Genomic DNA, 18,208 nt, shown 5'->3' with positions numbered 1-18,208 from the left:
TGGCAGTCACATATAAGAGATATGTGTAGACTGCAATATGACTCAAATAAACAACACCAAAATTGTATATGTTCCATTGAAAATTTAGAACATTACACACGGCGCTCAAAACTCTATCAAAATGATTTAGTACAACTTTGGTAAGGTATGAAGACTCCCCGCTTGATGGATTGTACTGTGCTTCAACATACGAGTATTATTGTGGATCTGAATGAGTCCTGAAAATTTGTGTGAGTCCGCCTTTCTAGTCTGTGTTGACACCATTGTCAATAAGCTTCTTCGTTTGTCTATTTTCTTGTTATGGGACGTTCATCCTCCGCTGTTTCCATTTGTCATATAAAGTAGTGTAAAGTTCTTACTTATTTCTTCTGTCAGTAAACTCGCCATGACAACGCTAAAACATACCGATTTAGTGAGTTTACATAATTCACCAAAGGAACTTCAGTTATTAGAGTTTCGGTTGGACGGTTTTTCACAGGGCACAGTTGTTGCACTATTGAGCTACGGATGAGGAGATGCTGCTCTGTTATTGATTGAAGTAAAGTCTGAATGTCATTAAAACAGTTAGCTCCATCTTTTGACACTTCTTCCACTCCCGTCCTTGCACGCTACACCGCTACAACAAAGATGACGGGGAGAAGACGCTATCGAAGGTGAGCCACATAAATAAGACCGCCCACAAAATGACACATCCTGAAGCGACTGTCAGAAAGCGACTTGAAAATGGTCTGTAAAACATAATCTATGCATCATACCTGTTAATGTGCCCTATAATCCGCTGCACATTTTGTATGAAAATAGACCTGAATAGACCCGCTACTCGGCGGTGCGCCCTATGGTCCGAAAAATACGGTATGTTTTGCACCTCAATGTAGCATGATGACAATCTGTCATGTGCCTAGCCCCATATTTTCTTTATAGTTCTTCTTGTGGTGGAATAATTTTTTTGAATGGTGGGTCATACTTTTAAAGTTGAACTCAAAGTACCCATGATTGTCACACACACACTAGATGTGGCAAAATTATTCTCTGCATTTGACCCATCACCAAAAGATATTCCTGCAGTGAGCAGGAGCAGTGGCTGCACCCGGGAATAACTTTTGTTGGTTTAACCCCCAATTCCAACCCTTGATGCTGAGTGCCAAGCAGGGAGGTAATGGGTACCATTTTTATAGTCCTTGGTATGACTCAGTGTTTGAACTCACAACCTACCGATCTCAGGGCGGACACTCTAACCACTCTGCGGCCATTCTGGACAGGTTCGTTCAGTAGGTAATTTGCCTGATGCAGTTAGAAGTCCAGGAGCTGTTAAGTCATATTTGCTGATCAATTAAACACTATGCTGTCAGACCGGTAGTGCATCCAGGAATTTGTGGCAACAACATCTACGGAATGAGCAATCACATGCAAGGTTAATTTCTCGGTACTGCTTGTCGTGCAACAGAAGTTCAGCATGCTGTCACAGAGGTCCACAACACCCATGTTGTAGTAGTGTAGGACTCCTATATGCCTTGTGCCTTCTTTTTTGATTGATTGATTGAAACTTTTATTAGTAGATCGTACAGTACATATTCCGTACAATTGACCACTAAATGGTAACACCCGAATAAGGTTTTCAACTTGTTAAAGTCCGGGTCCACGTAAATCAATTCATGGTAATTCTTATGTATCTGACCTGCTTTACTGTATCAACCCTCAAGGATCCTGAGGTCCCCTGGCACTGGCCCTTTAGCTTTACTGAATACCAGAACAAAGACCCACGGTGAGGCGGCATTTAGCCTCTACAGTCGCCATCTGTGGAACAGCTTACCAGAGAGTCTGAGAACCTTAAAAAAAAAATGCTAAAGACACACTTTTTTAATCAGGCTTTTCACTAATCATTAGTTTTTTATTATTTTGTTATTTTTATTTAAATTTTTACATCTGTTTTGTTGTATATTTTGTGCTTTGTATATCCATGTGTGTATATGTGTATATATATATATATACACACACACGTTTGTATATATAGATATATATATGTATATATATATATATATATATGTTTATATATATGTATACGTGTATATATATATATGTATATATGTGTGTGTGTATATATATATATATATGTATATATATATATATGTATGTATGTATATATATATATATGTATGTATGTATATATGTATATATGTATGTATGTATGTATGTATGTATGTATGTGTGTGTGTGTGTGTGTGTGTGTGTGTGTGTGTGTGTGTGTATATATATGTATGTGTGTATATATATATATATATGCGTGTGTATATATATATGCGTGTGTGTATACAGTGGGGCAAAAAAGTATTTAGTCAGCCACCGTTTGTGCAACTTCTACCACTTAAAATGATGACTGAGGTCTGTAATTTTCATCATAAGTACACTTCAACTGTGAGACAGAATTTGAAAAAAAATCCAGGAATTCACATTGTAGGAATTTTAAAGAATTTATTTTTAAAATATGGTGGAAAATAAGTATTTGGTCAACCATTCAAAGCTCTCACTGATGGAAGGAGGTTTTGGCTCAAAATCTTATGATACATGGCCCCATTCATTCTTTCCTTAACACGGATCAATCGTCCTGTCTCCTTAGCAGAAAAACAGCCCCAAAGTATGATGTTTCCACCCCCATGCTTCACAGTAGTTATGGTGTTCTTGGGATGCAACTCAGTTTTCTTCCTCCAAACACGACGAGTTGAGTTCATACCAAAATGGATAAATGGATGATACAGCAGAGGATTGGTAGAATGTCATGTGGTCAGATGAAACCAAAAATCCAGGAATTCACATTCCTGGATTTTTTTTTCGTATTCTGTCTCACAGTTGAAGTGTACCTATGATGAAAATTACAGACCTATGTCATCATTTTAAGTGGGAGAACTTGCACAATCGGTGGCTGACTAAATACTCTTTTGCTCCACTGTATGTATGTATGTATGTATGTATGTATGTATGTATGTATGTATGTATGTATGTATGTATGTATGTATGTATGTATGTATGTATGTATGTATGTATGTATGTATGTATGTATGTATGTATGTATGTATGTATGTATGTATGTATGTATGTATGTATGTATGTGTGTGTGTGTGTGTGTGTGTGTGTGTGTGTGTGTGTGTACACATAAATGTATGTACATGTATAAAGAAAACCCAAAACCAGTGAAGTTGGCACGTTGTGTAAATTGTAAATAAAAACAGAATACAATGATTTGCAAATCCTTTTTAACCTATATTCAATTGAATTGACTGCAAAGACAAGATACTTAACGTTCAAACTGGAAAATGTTATGATTTTTTGCAAATATAACCTCATTTGGAATTTGATGCCTGCAATATGTTTCAAAAAAGCTGGCACAAAAGTCAAAAAAGACTGAGGAATGCTTTAGCAAATTGTCGAACTGTATAAGAACAACATTTTATTGCAAGGAATTCAGGGATTTCACCATCTACGATCCGTAATATCATCAAAGGGTTCAGAGAATCTGGAAAAATCACTGCACGTAACCGATGATATTACAGAACTTGGGACGGCGTGGCGCAGTGGGACTGTGGCCGTGCGCAACCCGAGGGTCCCAGGTTCAAATCCCACCTAGTACCAACCTCGTCACGTCCGTTGTGTCCTGAGCAAGACACTTCACCCTTGCTCCTGATGGTTGCTGGTTGGCGCCTTGCATGGCAGCTCCCTCCATCAGTGTGTGAATGTGTGTGTGAATGGGTAAATGTGGAAGTAATGTCAAAGCGCTTTGAGTACCTTGAAGGTAGAAAAGCGCTATACAAGTACAACCCATTTATCATTTATCATTTAACTTCGAACCCTGAGGCGGTACAGCATCAAAAAGAGTCATCAGTGTGTAAAGGATATCACCACAAGGGCTCAGGAACACTTAAAAAAAACACTGTCAGTAACTACAGTTTGTCGCTACATCTGTAAGTGCAAGTTACAACTACTATGCAAAGTGAAAGCCGTTTATTGTCAATCACCACATGGGCTCAGGAACACTTAAAAAAAACACTGTCAGTAACTACAGTTTGTCTGTACATCTGTAAGTGCAAGTTATAACTGTACTATGCAAAGTGAAAGCCATTTATCGTCAACACCCGGAAACGCCGCTAGCTTTGCTGGGCCCGAGCTCATCTAAGATGGCCTGATGCAAAGTGGAAAAGTGTTCTGTGGTCTGACGAGTCCACATTTCAAATTGTTTTTGGAAACTGGACGTTGTGTCCTCCCGAACAAAGAGGGAAAGAACTATCCGGATTTTTATAGACGCAATGTTCAAAAGCCAGCATCTGTGATAGTATGGGAGTGTAATAGTGCCCAAGGCATGGGTAACTTACACATCTGCGAAATGTGCCAACTTCACTGGTTTTGGGTTTTGTATCAAAAGTGAAATTACTTCATTCTTAAATTGTTCTATTTGCTACAGTATTTTTAGAGTATTGTACCTATTAACAGTTTGCATTGTTTTATGTTTGATTCAAAATGATGAACGCTGTATGAGCAAAAGCTTAACAGTTTTATGTATTGCATTTTGTTCCCTATACCAGTGGTTCTCAAATGGGGTTACGCGTACCCCTGGGGGTACTTGAAGGTATGCCAAGGGGTACGTGAGATTTTTTAAAAAATATTCTAAAAATAGCAACAATTCAAAAATCCTTTATAAATATATTTATTGACTAACAGTTCAACAAAATATGAATGTAAGTTTAGAAACTGTGAAAAGAAATGCAAATATGCAACATTCAGTGTTGACAGCTAGATTTTTGTTCCATAAATATTGATGTTAAAGATGTATTTTTTTGTGAAGAAATGTTTAGAATTAAGTTCATGAATCCAGATGGATCTGTACTACAATCCCCAAAGAGGGCACTTTAAGTTGATGACTACTTCTATGTGTAGAAATATTTATTTATAATTGAATCACTTGTTTATTTTTTAACAAGTTTTTAGTTATTTGTATATCTTTTTTTCCAAATAGTTCAAGAAAGACCACTACAAATGAGCAATATTTTGCGCTGTTATACAATTTAATAAATCAGAAACTGATGACATAGTGCTGTATTTTACTTATGTATCTCCTTTTTTCAACCCAAAAATATTTGCTCTGATTAGGGGGTACTTGAATTAAAAAAATGTTCACAGGGGGTGGTACATCACTGAAAAAAGGTTGAGAACCACTGCCCAATACTACTGCCAAAACGAACAAACCATGACCTTAAAACTGAGATTTATATTAAACCGTGTATTTGCAAATTGGTTGTCTTCCAATTGTTAGCAATTATCTATTTCCTTACCATGATATCTACATTAGATACTGAGTTTTTGTTTGGTGGTCCATTTGCATAATTGTCTGCCTAAATGATCCATTTCATTCTGCAGATTTTTGAGATCACCGTACCTGTCACCCAAGGCACCAAGCCTGTGACGATCAGTGTGGCCAATCATACGCAGTGTAGCTGTTTGTCCAAGCTTGACATCTACAAGCAAGTCCACAGCATCATCAGGAGATCCTTGACTGAGTATGTTATAAACGTTATCACTGTCTTCAAATTGGTTGTTGCAGCTTTTGAAGAAGGCACAAAGTTGTTACTTACATATATGCATTTTAAACATTGAAAAAACAGTTCATAGTCAATTGGTAAGAATGGTACTTTTATAGGATGGGCAGCACGATTGAGTTTGTGCATCATTACATTTTACATAAAGGCACTTAGAAAAACAAGCCAGCAGTCACAGACAAGCAAATGTCATGAATGTTTTAATAAAACAAAACGCTAATGCCACATACAGTATTAGTATCATCAGTATCATTCCTCTACCACAGACCTTGGCAAATTAAGGCCCAGGGGCCACATGCGGCCCAATGAGCTTTTCCATGATCTGGCCCCCCGGACATTACCAAATATTTTTTTTAGATCTTTAGGATGGAAACTCTAGCTGCCATTAAGATGTTCAGTGATGTTTTCAAATTACTGTAATTCTTGAACTATACAAAGTATTTCAATGGTTGAAATCTGCGCTTTTGCATGATATACTAGTTGCCATGGTAATCTAATTGGTTACTTTGGTAACCTAATTAGTTAATATGATAATCTAAGTCACAGCTGTTCAGACTAGGCACCAAGCACTGTGGGTGGGAAGCGATTCCACAGAGTGATTCCAGAGCAGCCAGCCTGAAATGTGGGTGTCAGGGACAGACGCGGAAGGAGATTTTTACAACAAAGTTCTAAAGCTTAGTGATATATCAGATTGTAGGTGTGTTTTTTTTTTTATCCTTCGCGTTCATATTTCGCTGTGTTTGTAGCATTTTTATTGCGTTCGCTTGATTGTAAAACATGTCGATAGAGAGGGGGTGTGACGTTCATCTGTTGTCAATATTCACTGTTTTATCCTTCATAGTTGTAAATCCCACATTCTTTATTTTAATGTACATTCTGGGTGTCTTTCAGTAAAAAAAAAAAAAATTCCATTACGTTTTTTAAGGCAGTCTGTCATAACGTTTTTATCATTCAATCAGCCATTATTGTGAGGTTTTGTATTAGTGTTCCTAAAAATCAGATATACCAGCCCCCAGACACGTTTTTTTTCTTCTAAATTAGGGCCCACCGTGTCAAAAAAATTGTCCAAGCCGGCTCTACCAATACAAGTCACTAAGTCAGCAGCTTTATACACATGTATGTACACTTTCACATCTATAACCATGAAAGTCTCATGAAAATCTAACATGTATCCCTTGTACAGTACACACAGAGAAAATGATTATTTCGTTTTATGTTTTGCAAGCCTCTCAAACCCAAGGATTAAGGGGTTAAAAGATGAAAAAAATGTTTTTCCAATGTTGATCAAATGTGGCACAAAGCATTGTTACAAAAAATACAGTATTCAACTAAGCATTTTCTTTCACGAATAAGGTTTTTTATGTTTGTATTCCTGCTGTAGTGAGACAATGTGAATCTGGAATTGGAAAAGAGAAGTGATAATGATCTTATTACAAATACGCCCAATGGGCAAACATGTTTTTTAAACGTTTGCCCATCTTCATAAGAGTCAGCCTAAGTCTACAGTCTTATGGAGGTCTGCAATATTGTCTCTGTGGTCCTTTTGACAGCGTTTTGGTCTTGCTCATTTTGGTAAAGAGCTTTTTGGTGGAGAGGTTTGAATGGAAATGACTGTTTCTGTAACAGTTGTTTTCTATCCCCTATATGACTTATGAGAGTTAGAGTACCATATTGTTCAGACTATAAGGCGCACTTAAAGTCCTTTCATTTTATCAAAAATCAACAGTCCTTATAGCCAGGTGCACTTAATATGCGGAATACTTTTGGTTGTGCTTACCGACCTCGAAGCTATTTCGTTTGGTACATGGTGAAATGATAAGTGTGACCAGTAGATGGCAGCCACACATAAAAAATACGTGTAGACTGCAATATGATGGCAGTCACACATAAGAGATACATGTAGAATGCAAAATGACTCAAATAAACAACACCAAAATTGTATATGTTCCATTGAAAATAAAGAACATTACACACCACAAAAATATATTAAAATGTTTTAGTACGACTCTTGGTAAGCTATGAAGCCGCACCGCTTGATGGATTTTACTGTGGTTCAACATACGAGTATTATTATAGTGTGTTGTGTATAAGGTAAGACATATCTGGCATTTTGTTTCGCAATATTATGCAAAAGCACATTTTCTTACTTTCTAGTACCTGCTGATCCGTGTTTGGGATCTGCATAAATCCTGAAAAATTGCTCACGTCCGCCTTTGTGTGCCGACATCAAAGTTGATAAGCTTCTTCTTTTTCTCTATCTTCTTGTTATGGGACATTTCTTATATAAAGTAGTGTAAAGTTCTTACTTATATCTGTCAGTAAACTCGCCATGAAAGCGCTAAAACATGCCGGCGTAGTGAGTTTACATAATTACCCCAAGGAACTTCAGTTATTAGAGAGTTCCGGTCGGACGCTTCTTCAGGGGACACATTTCCACTTTAATGCGCTCTATAATCCGGTGGGCCTTTTGTATGAAAATAGACTTGACTGGACCCTCAAATCGGCAGTGCGCCTTATAATTCAGTGCTCCCTATGGTCCGGAAAATACAGTAATGAGAATTATGAGCACTTACTTAAAGGCACAGCACTAATTGTGTTTTATGGACACATTACCAGTCTGTGGGGGCCAGAATACTTGGTAGAGGTTCAAGTACAAATATGCAATGAACCTACTATACGAAATATGGACTGTTAATATCTTTGCAAGGAGGTAAATTTACAAGATCAGCAGGGGAAGAAATATTTATCTCTACTTTGACAAATATTTTTAATCTGTGTGTTCACAGTAGTGCACAAATATGTTTGTGTTAAAGTATTCTGAAGTGCAGTTATGTTTACGCAGACTCAAAGTAACATGATAATAAACCAATCCCACCAGAGTGCGGATGCAGGTTAAAATGTTTGAAGACCCATAAATACAAAAAAAAGTAATGTTATATCTAAGTCTTTTTTTTATTAAACATTGTTTCAATATTTGTTGAAGGTGCCCAATAGCCAATCAGGCATGTGCCCAAGATCAAGATTGGAGCAGCAGTCAGTGTCGATGTGTCAACATTGCAACAAATCCTTCACTATCATTGCACCTTCCGAAGTCGTCCCAACAAATCAGTGAGTTTATTTGCACATTTTCTACCCAAGAGTATATGATGATTATCTGGTCATTTATTCGGAAATACTTTTTATCAGAGGTTTGTTTTACTAGAGGACGCTTGTGGTTGGAATTGTAGGGAATCAAAATCAGCCAAGATTCTTCCATACAATTCAGTTTATTCATAACCTTTACAGAGTTTTTCCAGGCTCAAATTGAGGCAGAGGTGGTACAATCCTGACCATGCGCCAGAATTTTAACACATTTTTTTTGTTTTTTTAATTTTACAGTAATATGCTGTAAAGAAAACCGCAACATGTATTGGCATTTATATTAATTTGATGGGTAGTTTGCTGTAAAATCAGAAATCAAGCAGATATTTAAGTATTTGTTTTTATTTAGACAAAAACTTTTTTGAAAAGTATGATAATATACTGTAATATTAGTTGCAATAATGGATACTATTAGTTTAAAAGAAATGCAATTTCAAGCAGTACATACAGTGGGGCAAAAAAGCATTTAGTCAGCTAACTATTGTGCAAATTCTCCCATTTAAAATGATGACAGAGGTCTGTAATTTTCATCATAGTTACACTTAAACTGTGAGAGACAGAATGTGAAGAAAAAAAAATCAAGGAATTCACATTGTAGGAATTTAAAAAAATGTATTTGTAAATTATGGTGGAAAACAAGTATTTGGTCAATAACAAAAATTCAACTCAATACTTTCTAAAGTTACCTTTGTTGGCAATAACAGAGGTCAAACGATAATAATAAGTCTTTACTAGGTTTGCACACACAGTAGCTGGCATTTTGGCCCATTCCTCTGTGCAGATCTTCTCGAGAGCAGTGATGTTTTGGGGCTGTCACCGAGCAACACTGATTTTTAACTCCCTCCACAGATTTTCTATGGGGTTAAGGTCTGGAGACTGGCTAGGCCACTCCAGGACTTTCAAATGCTTCTTACGGAGCCACTCCTTTGTTGCCCCGGCGGTGTGTTTGGGATCATTGTCATGCTGGAAGACCCAGCCACGTTTCATCTTCAAAGTTCTCACGGATGGAAGGAGGTTTTGGCTCAAAATCTCACGATACATGGCCCCATTCATTCTTTCCTTAACACGGATCAGTCGTCTTGTCCCCTTAGCAGTAAAACAGCCCCAGAGCATGATGTTTCCACCCCCATGCTTCACAGTAGGTATGGTGTTCTTGGGATGCAACTCAGTATTCTTCTTCCTCCAAACACGACGAGTTGAGTATATACCAAAAAGTTCTATTTTGGTTTCATCTGACCACATGACATTCTCCCAATCCTCTGCTGTATCATCCATGTGCTCTCAAACTTCAGACAGGCCTGGGCATGCACTGGCTTAAGCAGGGGGACACGGCTGGTACTGCAGGATTTGATACCCTGTCGGCGTAGTGTGTTACTGATGGTAACCTTTGTTACTTTGGTCCCAGCTCTCTGCAGGTCATTCACCAGGTCCCCCCGTGTGGTTCTGGGATTTTTGCTCACCGATGATCATTTTGACCCCACGGGATGATATCTTGCGTGGAGATTATCAGTGGTCTTGTATGTCTTTCATTTTCTGATAATTGCTCCCACAGTTGATTTTTTTTTCACACCAAGCTGCTTGCCTATTGTAGATTCACTCTCCCCAGTCTGGTGCAGGTCTACAATTCTTTTCCTGGTGTCCTTCGACAGCTCTTTCGTCTTGGCCATAGTGGAGTTTGGAGTCTGACTGTTTGAGGCTGTGGACAGGTGTCTTTTATACAGATAACAAGTTCAAACAGGTTCCATTAATACAGGTAACAAGTGGAGGACAGAAGAGCTTCTTAAAGAAGAAGTTAAAGGTCTGTGAGAGCCAGAGATCTTCCTTGTTTGAAGTGACCAAATACTTATTGTCCACCATAATTTACAAATAAATTCTTTAAAATTCTTACAATGGGAATCCAAGGATTTTTTTTTCACATTCTGTCTCTCACAGTTGAAGTGTACCTATGATGAAAATTACAGACCTCTGTCATCATTTTAAGTGGGAGAACTTGCACAATCGGTGGCTGACTAAATACTTTTTTGCCCCACCGTATATTTTTTCTGTCAAAATGAAAAAAAAAACAATTGCATTTAGTGAGAAAAAATGAAGTATTTTATTGACACATATTTCCAAGAGTTTGTGGGCTAGATAAAATAATGTGGCCCGCGGGCCTTGAGTTTTACACCTGTGGCCCAAGCACTTGCACAAGTGAATAATGGGCTCATAGCTTTTGTGGTGGGGCCACTTTTGCTTGTGACACTCATAGATGATTTTTCAGCAGCCTTCAAGAGCTCTGTGGACAAAAAATGTCCACATGCTGTCACCACCATGAATTATTAAAGGCCTACTGGAACCCACTACTACCGACCGCTAGGGTTGGGTATCGTTTGAATTCGAACGATTCCGATTCCGACGCATGCGCACTATATCATGTTGTTGTTGTCATGATAGAATATACATTCAGTGATAACTAGGGATGTAAGCTTTGCTTTTTCACTCGGGCACCAGTGCTACTAAATTAAAACATTTAGTGAGTAGCACAGAAACAAATTTGAAATATGAAGTGTTCTAAATAACAATTATAATATTAGCATGCAAACAACATATACAGTAAGATATGTATGTGCACTCATACTACTAAGACCGCATTTAGCTTTTTATCGCAAAGTAATACTTTAAAAGTATAGTCCACTAGCATGTATCAGTAACATAACATGACTGACAGCACATGCATTTACATTGCTGATCATAATGCCACTTATACACATGCCAGAATGAGCAGTGACTGATAGGTTTTCAATGTAGTCAGTCCCCAGGAACGATGATTTGTTTAATGTCTGTAAAAAAAACATAATGTTAACACAATGTCTAAAAGGCAAACATTTATCCATGAAAGCAGAATATCATCTACTATACATGGCTTTTACCACAAAATGATGTAACTACACACATACGTAATGTGTACATGCACATTAGCTTTGTGTGTTGATCTAACGCAGGAGTAGGCAACCTTCAGCATACAAATAGCCATTTTAACCCATTTCCCCCCAAATAAAACCTACCTAGAGCCACAAACTCTGTTAGATTCCTAAAATGACAATAACACCACTTATAGTTTTGCTACATGTGTGCTATAGGTAGGGTTGGGTATTGTTTGAATTCGAACGATTCCCATTCTTTTGTTTCGATTCCAATTCCTGACGATTCTCGATTCCGATTCTTTCTTTAACAAAAAAAAACAAACAGGCAGGGTCAAAAAAAAGTTTAGGATATTTTAAATGAGCTAGCTAAACTACAGTCTTTCTGAATGAAATAGTTGTTGTGCTTGTAGCGTGAAAGCAAGACAACTTCGTGTATCGTTGACACACAAAAACGTGTGCGTCCTTTATTCCTTTAGAACAAAACCGACTGACTTAAAACACTCAAAAATGGCGGGAACAACAAACCCCCACCTTTGGGAGAATCTCCTGACGGCCACTTAAAGGGGCCGCGCCGAATTACCTGCAACGGAACAACCTTGTCATGTGCCTAATTGAACAGTACAGTGAAACAGAACAACATTGTCATGTGCACACTCGAACAGTACAGTGAATAATAACAATAAGGTCAAGCACTAGGTGTGGCGAATTATGTCCGTAAATCAACCGCTACACACGTCCCCCCAGAATTCGCCCTCACTAAAGAAAATAAACGGTCAATAGACAGGGGCACGAACAGGTCTACCAGACCGGGTGCGCCGGACTGGTACTAACGCCGGGGAGTCAGCAGGGGGAACCGGAATGGAATCTGCACAGTCCAAGGTACCGAGGGATTGCTCAGAAGGATGCAAAAAGTCATTATGAGGCCTAGGCAACGCGGGCGGACGACCCCGGCGTGGGGGTACAGCTGTGGTAACCGGCTGACTAAGATCTAAGTGGGCCGCTTTCAGCCGGTCCACCGTGATCTTTTCAGACCGACCCCCGATATCCAAGAGAAAATGTTTGTCCCCGCTCTCTAGGACGCGAAATGGCCCATTGTAAGGGGGCTGAAAGGGGCCGCGGCGGGCGTCGTGGCGGACAAAAACAAAAGCTGCACCCCTTAAAGAAGTGGGAACATGAGACGGCGTAAGTCCGTGCTGAGAAGTGGGGATGGGGGCAAAACCTTTGGCAGCATCGAGGAGAGCAGCTCGTTGCTCACCAGCGGACCAAGATGCCGTCGTGTTAGGAATGAAATCCCCCGGCACACGCAGGGGCTGCCCATACACCAACTCTGCCGAGGAAGATTGCAGGTCTTCCTTGGGGGCAGTCCGAAGGCCCAGCATTACCCAAGGGAGTTTGTCTACCCAGGCGCTGTCCTTCAGGGACGCCCTAAGCGCTGCCTTCATGGATCTGTAAAATCGCTCACACATACCATTGGCCTGTGGGTGATACGCCGTTGTGTGGTGGAGTTTCACTCCCAAGCTCTCGGCCACAGCGGCCCAAAGCTCAGAAGTGAACTGCGAGCCCCGGTCGGATGATATGTCCGACGGGGTACCGAAACGGGCAACCCACGTACCAATGAACGCGCGTGCCACCTCTGCGGAGGTGGCGGACGTCAGAGGTACTGCCTCCGGCCAGCGGGTGGTCCTGTCAACCATCGTGAGAAGGTATGTGTAGCTGCGTGAGGATGGAAGAGGGCCGACCAAGTCCACATTGACATGGTCAAAACGGCGCTCCGGAACCGTAAACGGTGCCAGTGGAGCCCGCGTGTGGCAGTGCACCTTTGAGCGCTGGCATGCTACACAGGTGGAAACCCAGTCCCTAACATCTTTCTTTAATCCCCGCCAGACAAATTTTGCAGCTACTAGCCGCTGGGAGGTTTCCTCCCCGGGTGAGAAAGGCCATGGATGGAGTCGAAAACACGCCGCCTCCAACAGGTGGGCACAAGGGGCCGTGGCCGACCGGTAGCGATGTCACAAAGGAGCATAACCCCTGTGTCCTCAAAAGGGACCTCAGACAACCGTAGCCCTGTGGTTGCAGCCTTCAGAGCTTTGATGTCAGGGTCGTCGGCCTGGTCAACTGCCATTTGAGCAAAATCGAGCCCGACATGGACAGTGCCAGCGACAGCTCGGGAAAGGCAGTCAGCAACGACATTGTTCTTACCAGCAAGGTGTTGGATGTCTGTCGTGAACTCTGAGACGTAGGAGAGGTGCCTCTGTTGCCAAGCCGACCACGGTTCAGCTGTCTTGGCCATCGCGAAAGTGAGCGGTTTGTGGTCCACAAAAGCTGTGAAAGGCCGGACCTCAAGCAACGAACGAAAATGGTGTATGGCCAGATAGAGGCCGAGGAGCTCACGGTCAAATGTGCTATATATCCGCTCGCAGGGGCGCAACTGCCTGCTAAAGAAAGCCAAAGGTTGCCAAGTGCCGCCCACCCACTGCTCATGCACTGCACCTACGGCATAGTCTGATGCGTCCGTGGTGATTGCAATGGGAGCATCGGGTAATGGGTGTGCCAGCAGGGTAGCGTTAGCGAGAGCAGACTTGACCCCCACAAAAGCACTGTGCCGCGTGTCAGACCAGTCCACCATGTGCTTGAGAGCAGCTCCTTTAAGAGCATCATACAGCGGCCGCATGAGGTCAGCTGCCCTGGGAATAAAACGATGGTAAAAATTTACCATGCCCAGGAACTCCTGGAGAGCCTTAACCGTGAGTGGGCGGGGGAAGTTTGCGATGGCAGCCACCTTTGCTGGGAGGGGAACTGCCCGGCACTCCGTGACACGATGACCGAGGAAGTCGATCACAGACACCCCGAATTGGCACTTAGCCGGGTTAACAATGAGCCCGTGTTGGCTAAGACGCTGAAAAAGAGTCCTAAGGTGGATCACATGTTCGGCTTGCGAGGTGCTTGCTACCAGGATATCGTCCAAGTAAACAAACAAAAACGGCAAATCACGTAAAACAGAGTCCATCAACCGCTGGAAAGTCTGTGCAGCGCTCTTAAGGCCGAATGGCATACGTAAAAATTCAAACAGTCCAAATGGGGTAATTACCGCTGTCTTCGGAATATCAGAGGGGTGGACCGGCACCTGATGATAGCCCCGGACGAGATCTACCTTAGAAAATACAATTTTACCAGCCAGGTTGGCGGAAAAGTCTTGTATGTGGGGGACCGGGTAACGGTCCGGGGTAGTCGCCTCGTTGAGTCTGCGGTAGTCCCCGCACGGCCGCCAACCACCTCCGGGCTTCTCCACCATGTGGAGGGGCGACGCCCACGGGCTGTCTGAGCGGCGAATTATCCCGAGGCGTTCCATGGTCTCAAATTCAGCTCTAGCGATGGAGAGCTTAGCGGGGTCCAGGCGCCGGGCACGTGCGTGCACAGGGGGGCCCGTGGTGGAGATGTGGTGTTCCACACCATGTTTGGTGGTAGCTGACGAGAACGTGGGCTGCACCAGGGTGGGGGAATCAGCGAGGAGGCGCAGAAAAACGTCTGCGGTGGGTAGCATGCTGGAAAGTCTGATTGAGTCTGTCGCGCTGAGACTGCACTTGTAGGAGCAGAACGTAATTGCATCCACCAAACGCCTGTTTTTAACATCCACAAGGAGGCCGAAAGCACAGAGAAAATCTGCCCCGATGAGCGGCACTGTCACTTTAGCAGTCACAAAGTTCCAACTGAAACGCTGTCCACCAAAACACACTTCCACGTACCGTATTCCATAAGTGCGGATGGGGCTGCCGTTGGCCGCTTCCATGGGGAGGCCATGAGACTCAGACAGCATGTCCAAGTTTGATGCTGGCAGGACGCTCCTCTGCGCGCCCGTGTCACACAGGAACCGACGTCCAGAGAGGGAGTCTTGGATGAAGAGCAGCCTGCCAGTACTGCCGACACTCATGGGTACTGCTGAGCCCCGGCGTTTCCCGGCGGCGGTCCTCAAACTGCACGGGGGTCGGCAGCGCCTGGCTTTTGTCCCGAACTTCGCATGGAAAAAACATAGTCCAGAATCCGGTTGCCGCCTGGGGGGCGCTGCTACCGCGGCGGCAGCCGCGATAGTGGGCGAATCTGCCTCAGCCGGTAGAAATGCAGCCACATAGGTCGGTTGGGTGGCTACAAAAACTTTGTCCGCTTCCGCAGCTAGTTCGCGGCAGTCCAAAATGGCGGTGTTAGCCAAAGCAGCCCGCACCTGAGAAGGCAGGAGTGTCAGGAAAAGCTGCACGAACAGGAATCCTGGGCTGTGCTCACCCAAGAGGTTTAGCATTTTGTCCATGAGTTCAGAGGGCTTGTAATCGCCAAGCCCCTGCAACGAAAAAAGGCGGCGAGCTCGCTCCGCGTCGGTAAGTCCAAATGTCTGTAACAGGTGAGCCTTCAACGTGAGGTACTTGTTCCTCTCCGGTGGGTGCGTAAGGACGCTAGCCACTCTGGACGCCGTCGCGCTCCCGAGGGAGGACACAACATAATGGAACTTAGTGTCGTCTTCGGTGATACCTCGCAGGGTGAACTGTGCCTCGGCCTGGGCAAACCATACAGTCGCGGAAGATTCCCAGAACTCGGGCAGCTTCAGAGAAACTGCATTCACCGTCATGGTCGAAAAAAATCCACTGAATTCGTTCAGTGAAGCGTCGGGGTCACCAGTGTTGTGCTTGTAGCGTGAAAGCAAGACAACTTTGTGTATCGTTGACACACAAAAACGTGTGCATCCTTTATTCCTTTAGAACAAAACCGACTGACTTAAAACACTCAAAAATGGCGGGAACAACAAACCCCCACCTTTGGGAGAATCTCCTGACGGCCACTTAAAGGGGCCGCGCCGAATTACCTGCAACGGAACAACCTTGTCATGTGCCTAATTGAACAGTACAGTGAAACAGAACAACATTGTCATGTGCACACTCGAACAGTACAGTGAATAATAACAATAAGGTCAAGCACTAGGTGTGGCGAATTATGTCCGTAAATCAACCGCTACATAGTCTGACATTCTCCATCAATTTTAATTCTATTAACTTTTTATGAACTTTACTATAAATTCCTCACAAGGCTGTTTTCAACTAGAATATAAATATCAAATCTATGAACTTTAATATGACAATTATAAATTATGAATACATTTTCACAGGGGTACACTTTCATGAAGAGAGCTTTATTTTTGAAAACCTCATGAAAACACATTTACACACAAGTGTATGATGCTGCAGGAAACCTCATGAAAACACATTTACACACAAGTGTATGATGCTGCAGGAAACCTCATGAAAACACATTTACACACAAGTGTATGATGCTGCAGGTACTTAAATATGTTACCGTGCTCCGACTGATGGGCTAACCTGGTGCAGAAAAGCTAATAAACAATAAGAAACAACTTGCAAAACCCAGTCCAGATTAGTAGCAGGTACAGTATAAAATCAGAGACAGTTCTTGTTTAGGAAAATGACCATATCTGCCTTCTCAGACGGGACACGCATTTATTTGTACTCCATGAACTCGGAGGTGCTTCAGCATGTTCGACGTGCACCCTCCTAAGCGCAAAACAGTCTTGTCGCACGTGTTACATTTCGCCGATATTTCATTTTTTTAGTAAAATAAAGCCACACTTTCGACCACCGACGCCTGCTATCCATGCTTGACTGACTCGCTCGGCTACATAGGCTCTGCTATGCTAACACTTCCGGCGGTGGGCGCTTCTTCGTTAGTGTTCAGCGGCTTCTTCTTCCGGGTCGGCGGACTTATTATTTTTTTCCGGTCGGCGGACTGGGTATCGAAACTAGGAATCGAAATTTAAACTTTTGAACGATTCCGGGAGAATCGGAAAGTTAGTCCCGGTTCCAATCGATACTCGATACTTGATACCCAACCCTACCGACCGCGCAGTCTGATAGTTTATATATCAATGATGAAATCTTAAAGGCCTACTGAAACCCACTACCACCAACCAGGCAGTCTGATAGTTTATATATCAATGATGAAATATTAACATTGCAACACATGCCAATACGGCCTTTTTAGTTTACTAAATTACAATTTTAAATTTCCTGCGAAGTGTCGTGTTGAAAACGTCGCGGTATGATGACGTGTGCGTTAGATGTCTCGGGTTGTAGCGGACATTATTTTCCAGCCCGATCCAAGCTATAATTAGTCTGCTTTAATCGCATAATTTCACAGTATTCTGGACATTTGTGTTGCTTAATCTTTTGCAATTTGTTCAATTAATAATGGAGAAGTCAAAGTAGAAAGACGGAGGTGGGAAGCGATTCACTGCAGCTGCCTTTAGCATCACAAACAGCCTGTGTTTCCTTGTTTAAAATTCCCGAAGTTGAAGCTTTACTATGGAACAGAGCGGTCAAGCGAACATGTATGCCGACCACATGTCAACTGGCAATTTTCGGTGAGAAAATGGTGGTAATAAGTCTGCTCTTACCGGAGACATCAGCGGAGCCAGCGTCCTCCTGCAGCTGCGTGACTTCCCTCAGAGACTCTGGCGTCAACACACCCGTGGTCACACCCCTCCGACTTTCAGGTACTATTTAATCTCACTAAAACACTAGCAAC

At 42.3% G+C, this 18,208-nt stretch overlaps 1 protein-coding gene across 4 annotated transcripts in view; it reads left to right on the top strand.

Moving 5' to 3' along the window:
* vegfc (vascular endothelial growth factor c) overlaps window positions 1–18,208 on the top strand; it is a 56,405-nt gene that overhangs the window by 19,396 nt on the left and 18,801 nt on the right. For 3 of the 4 annotated variants that reach the window (XM_061880863.1, XM_061880862.1, XM_061880864.1), the window contains 2 exons: window positions 5,404–5,543; window positions 8,566–8,690. In XM_061880863.1, the coding sequence (XP_061736847.1) occupies window positions 5,404–5,543; window positions 8,566–8,690 (265 nt within the window). Of the gene's footprint in view, window positions 1–5,403; window positions 5,544–8,565; window positions 8,691–10,128; window positions 10,241–10,314; window positions 10,614–18,208 lie in introns of those variants that run through there. The other variant, XM_061880865.1, reaches the window with a different exon arrangement.

The sequence above is a fragment of the Nerophis ophidion genome, linkage group LG20, assembly GCF_033978795.1.
Source record: "Nerophis ophidion isolate RoL-2023_Sa linkage group LG20, RoL_Noph_v1.0, whole genome shotgun sequence".
NCBI classification, from domain to species: Eukaryota; Metazoa; Chordata; class Actinopteri; order Syngnathiformes; family Syngnathidae; genus Nerophis; species Nerophis ophidion.
This window is presented reverse-complemented; position numbering and strand designations above follow the sequence as displayed.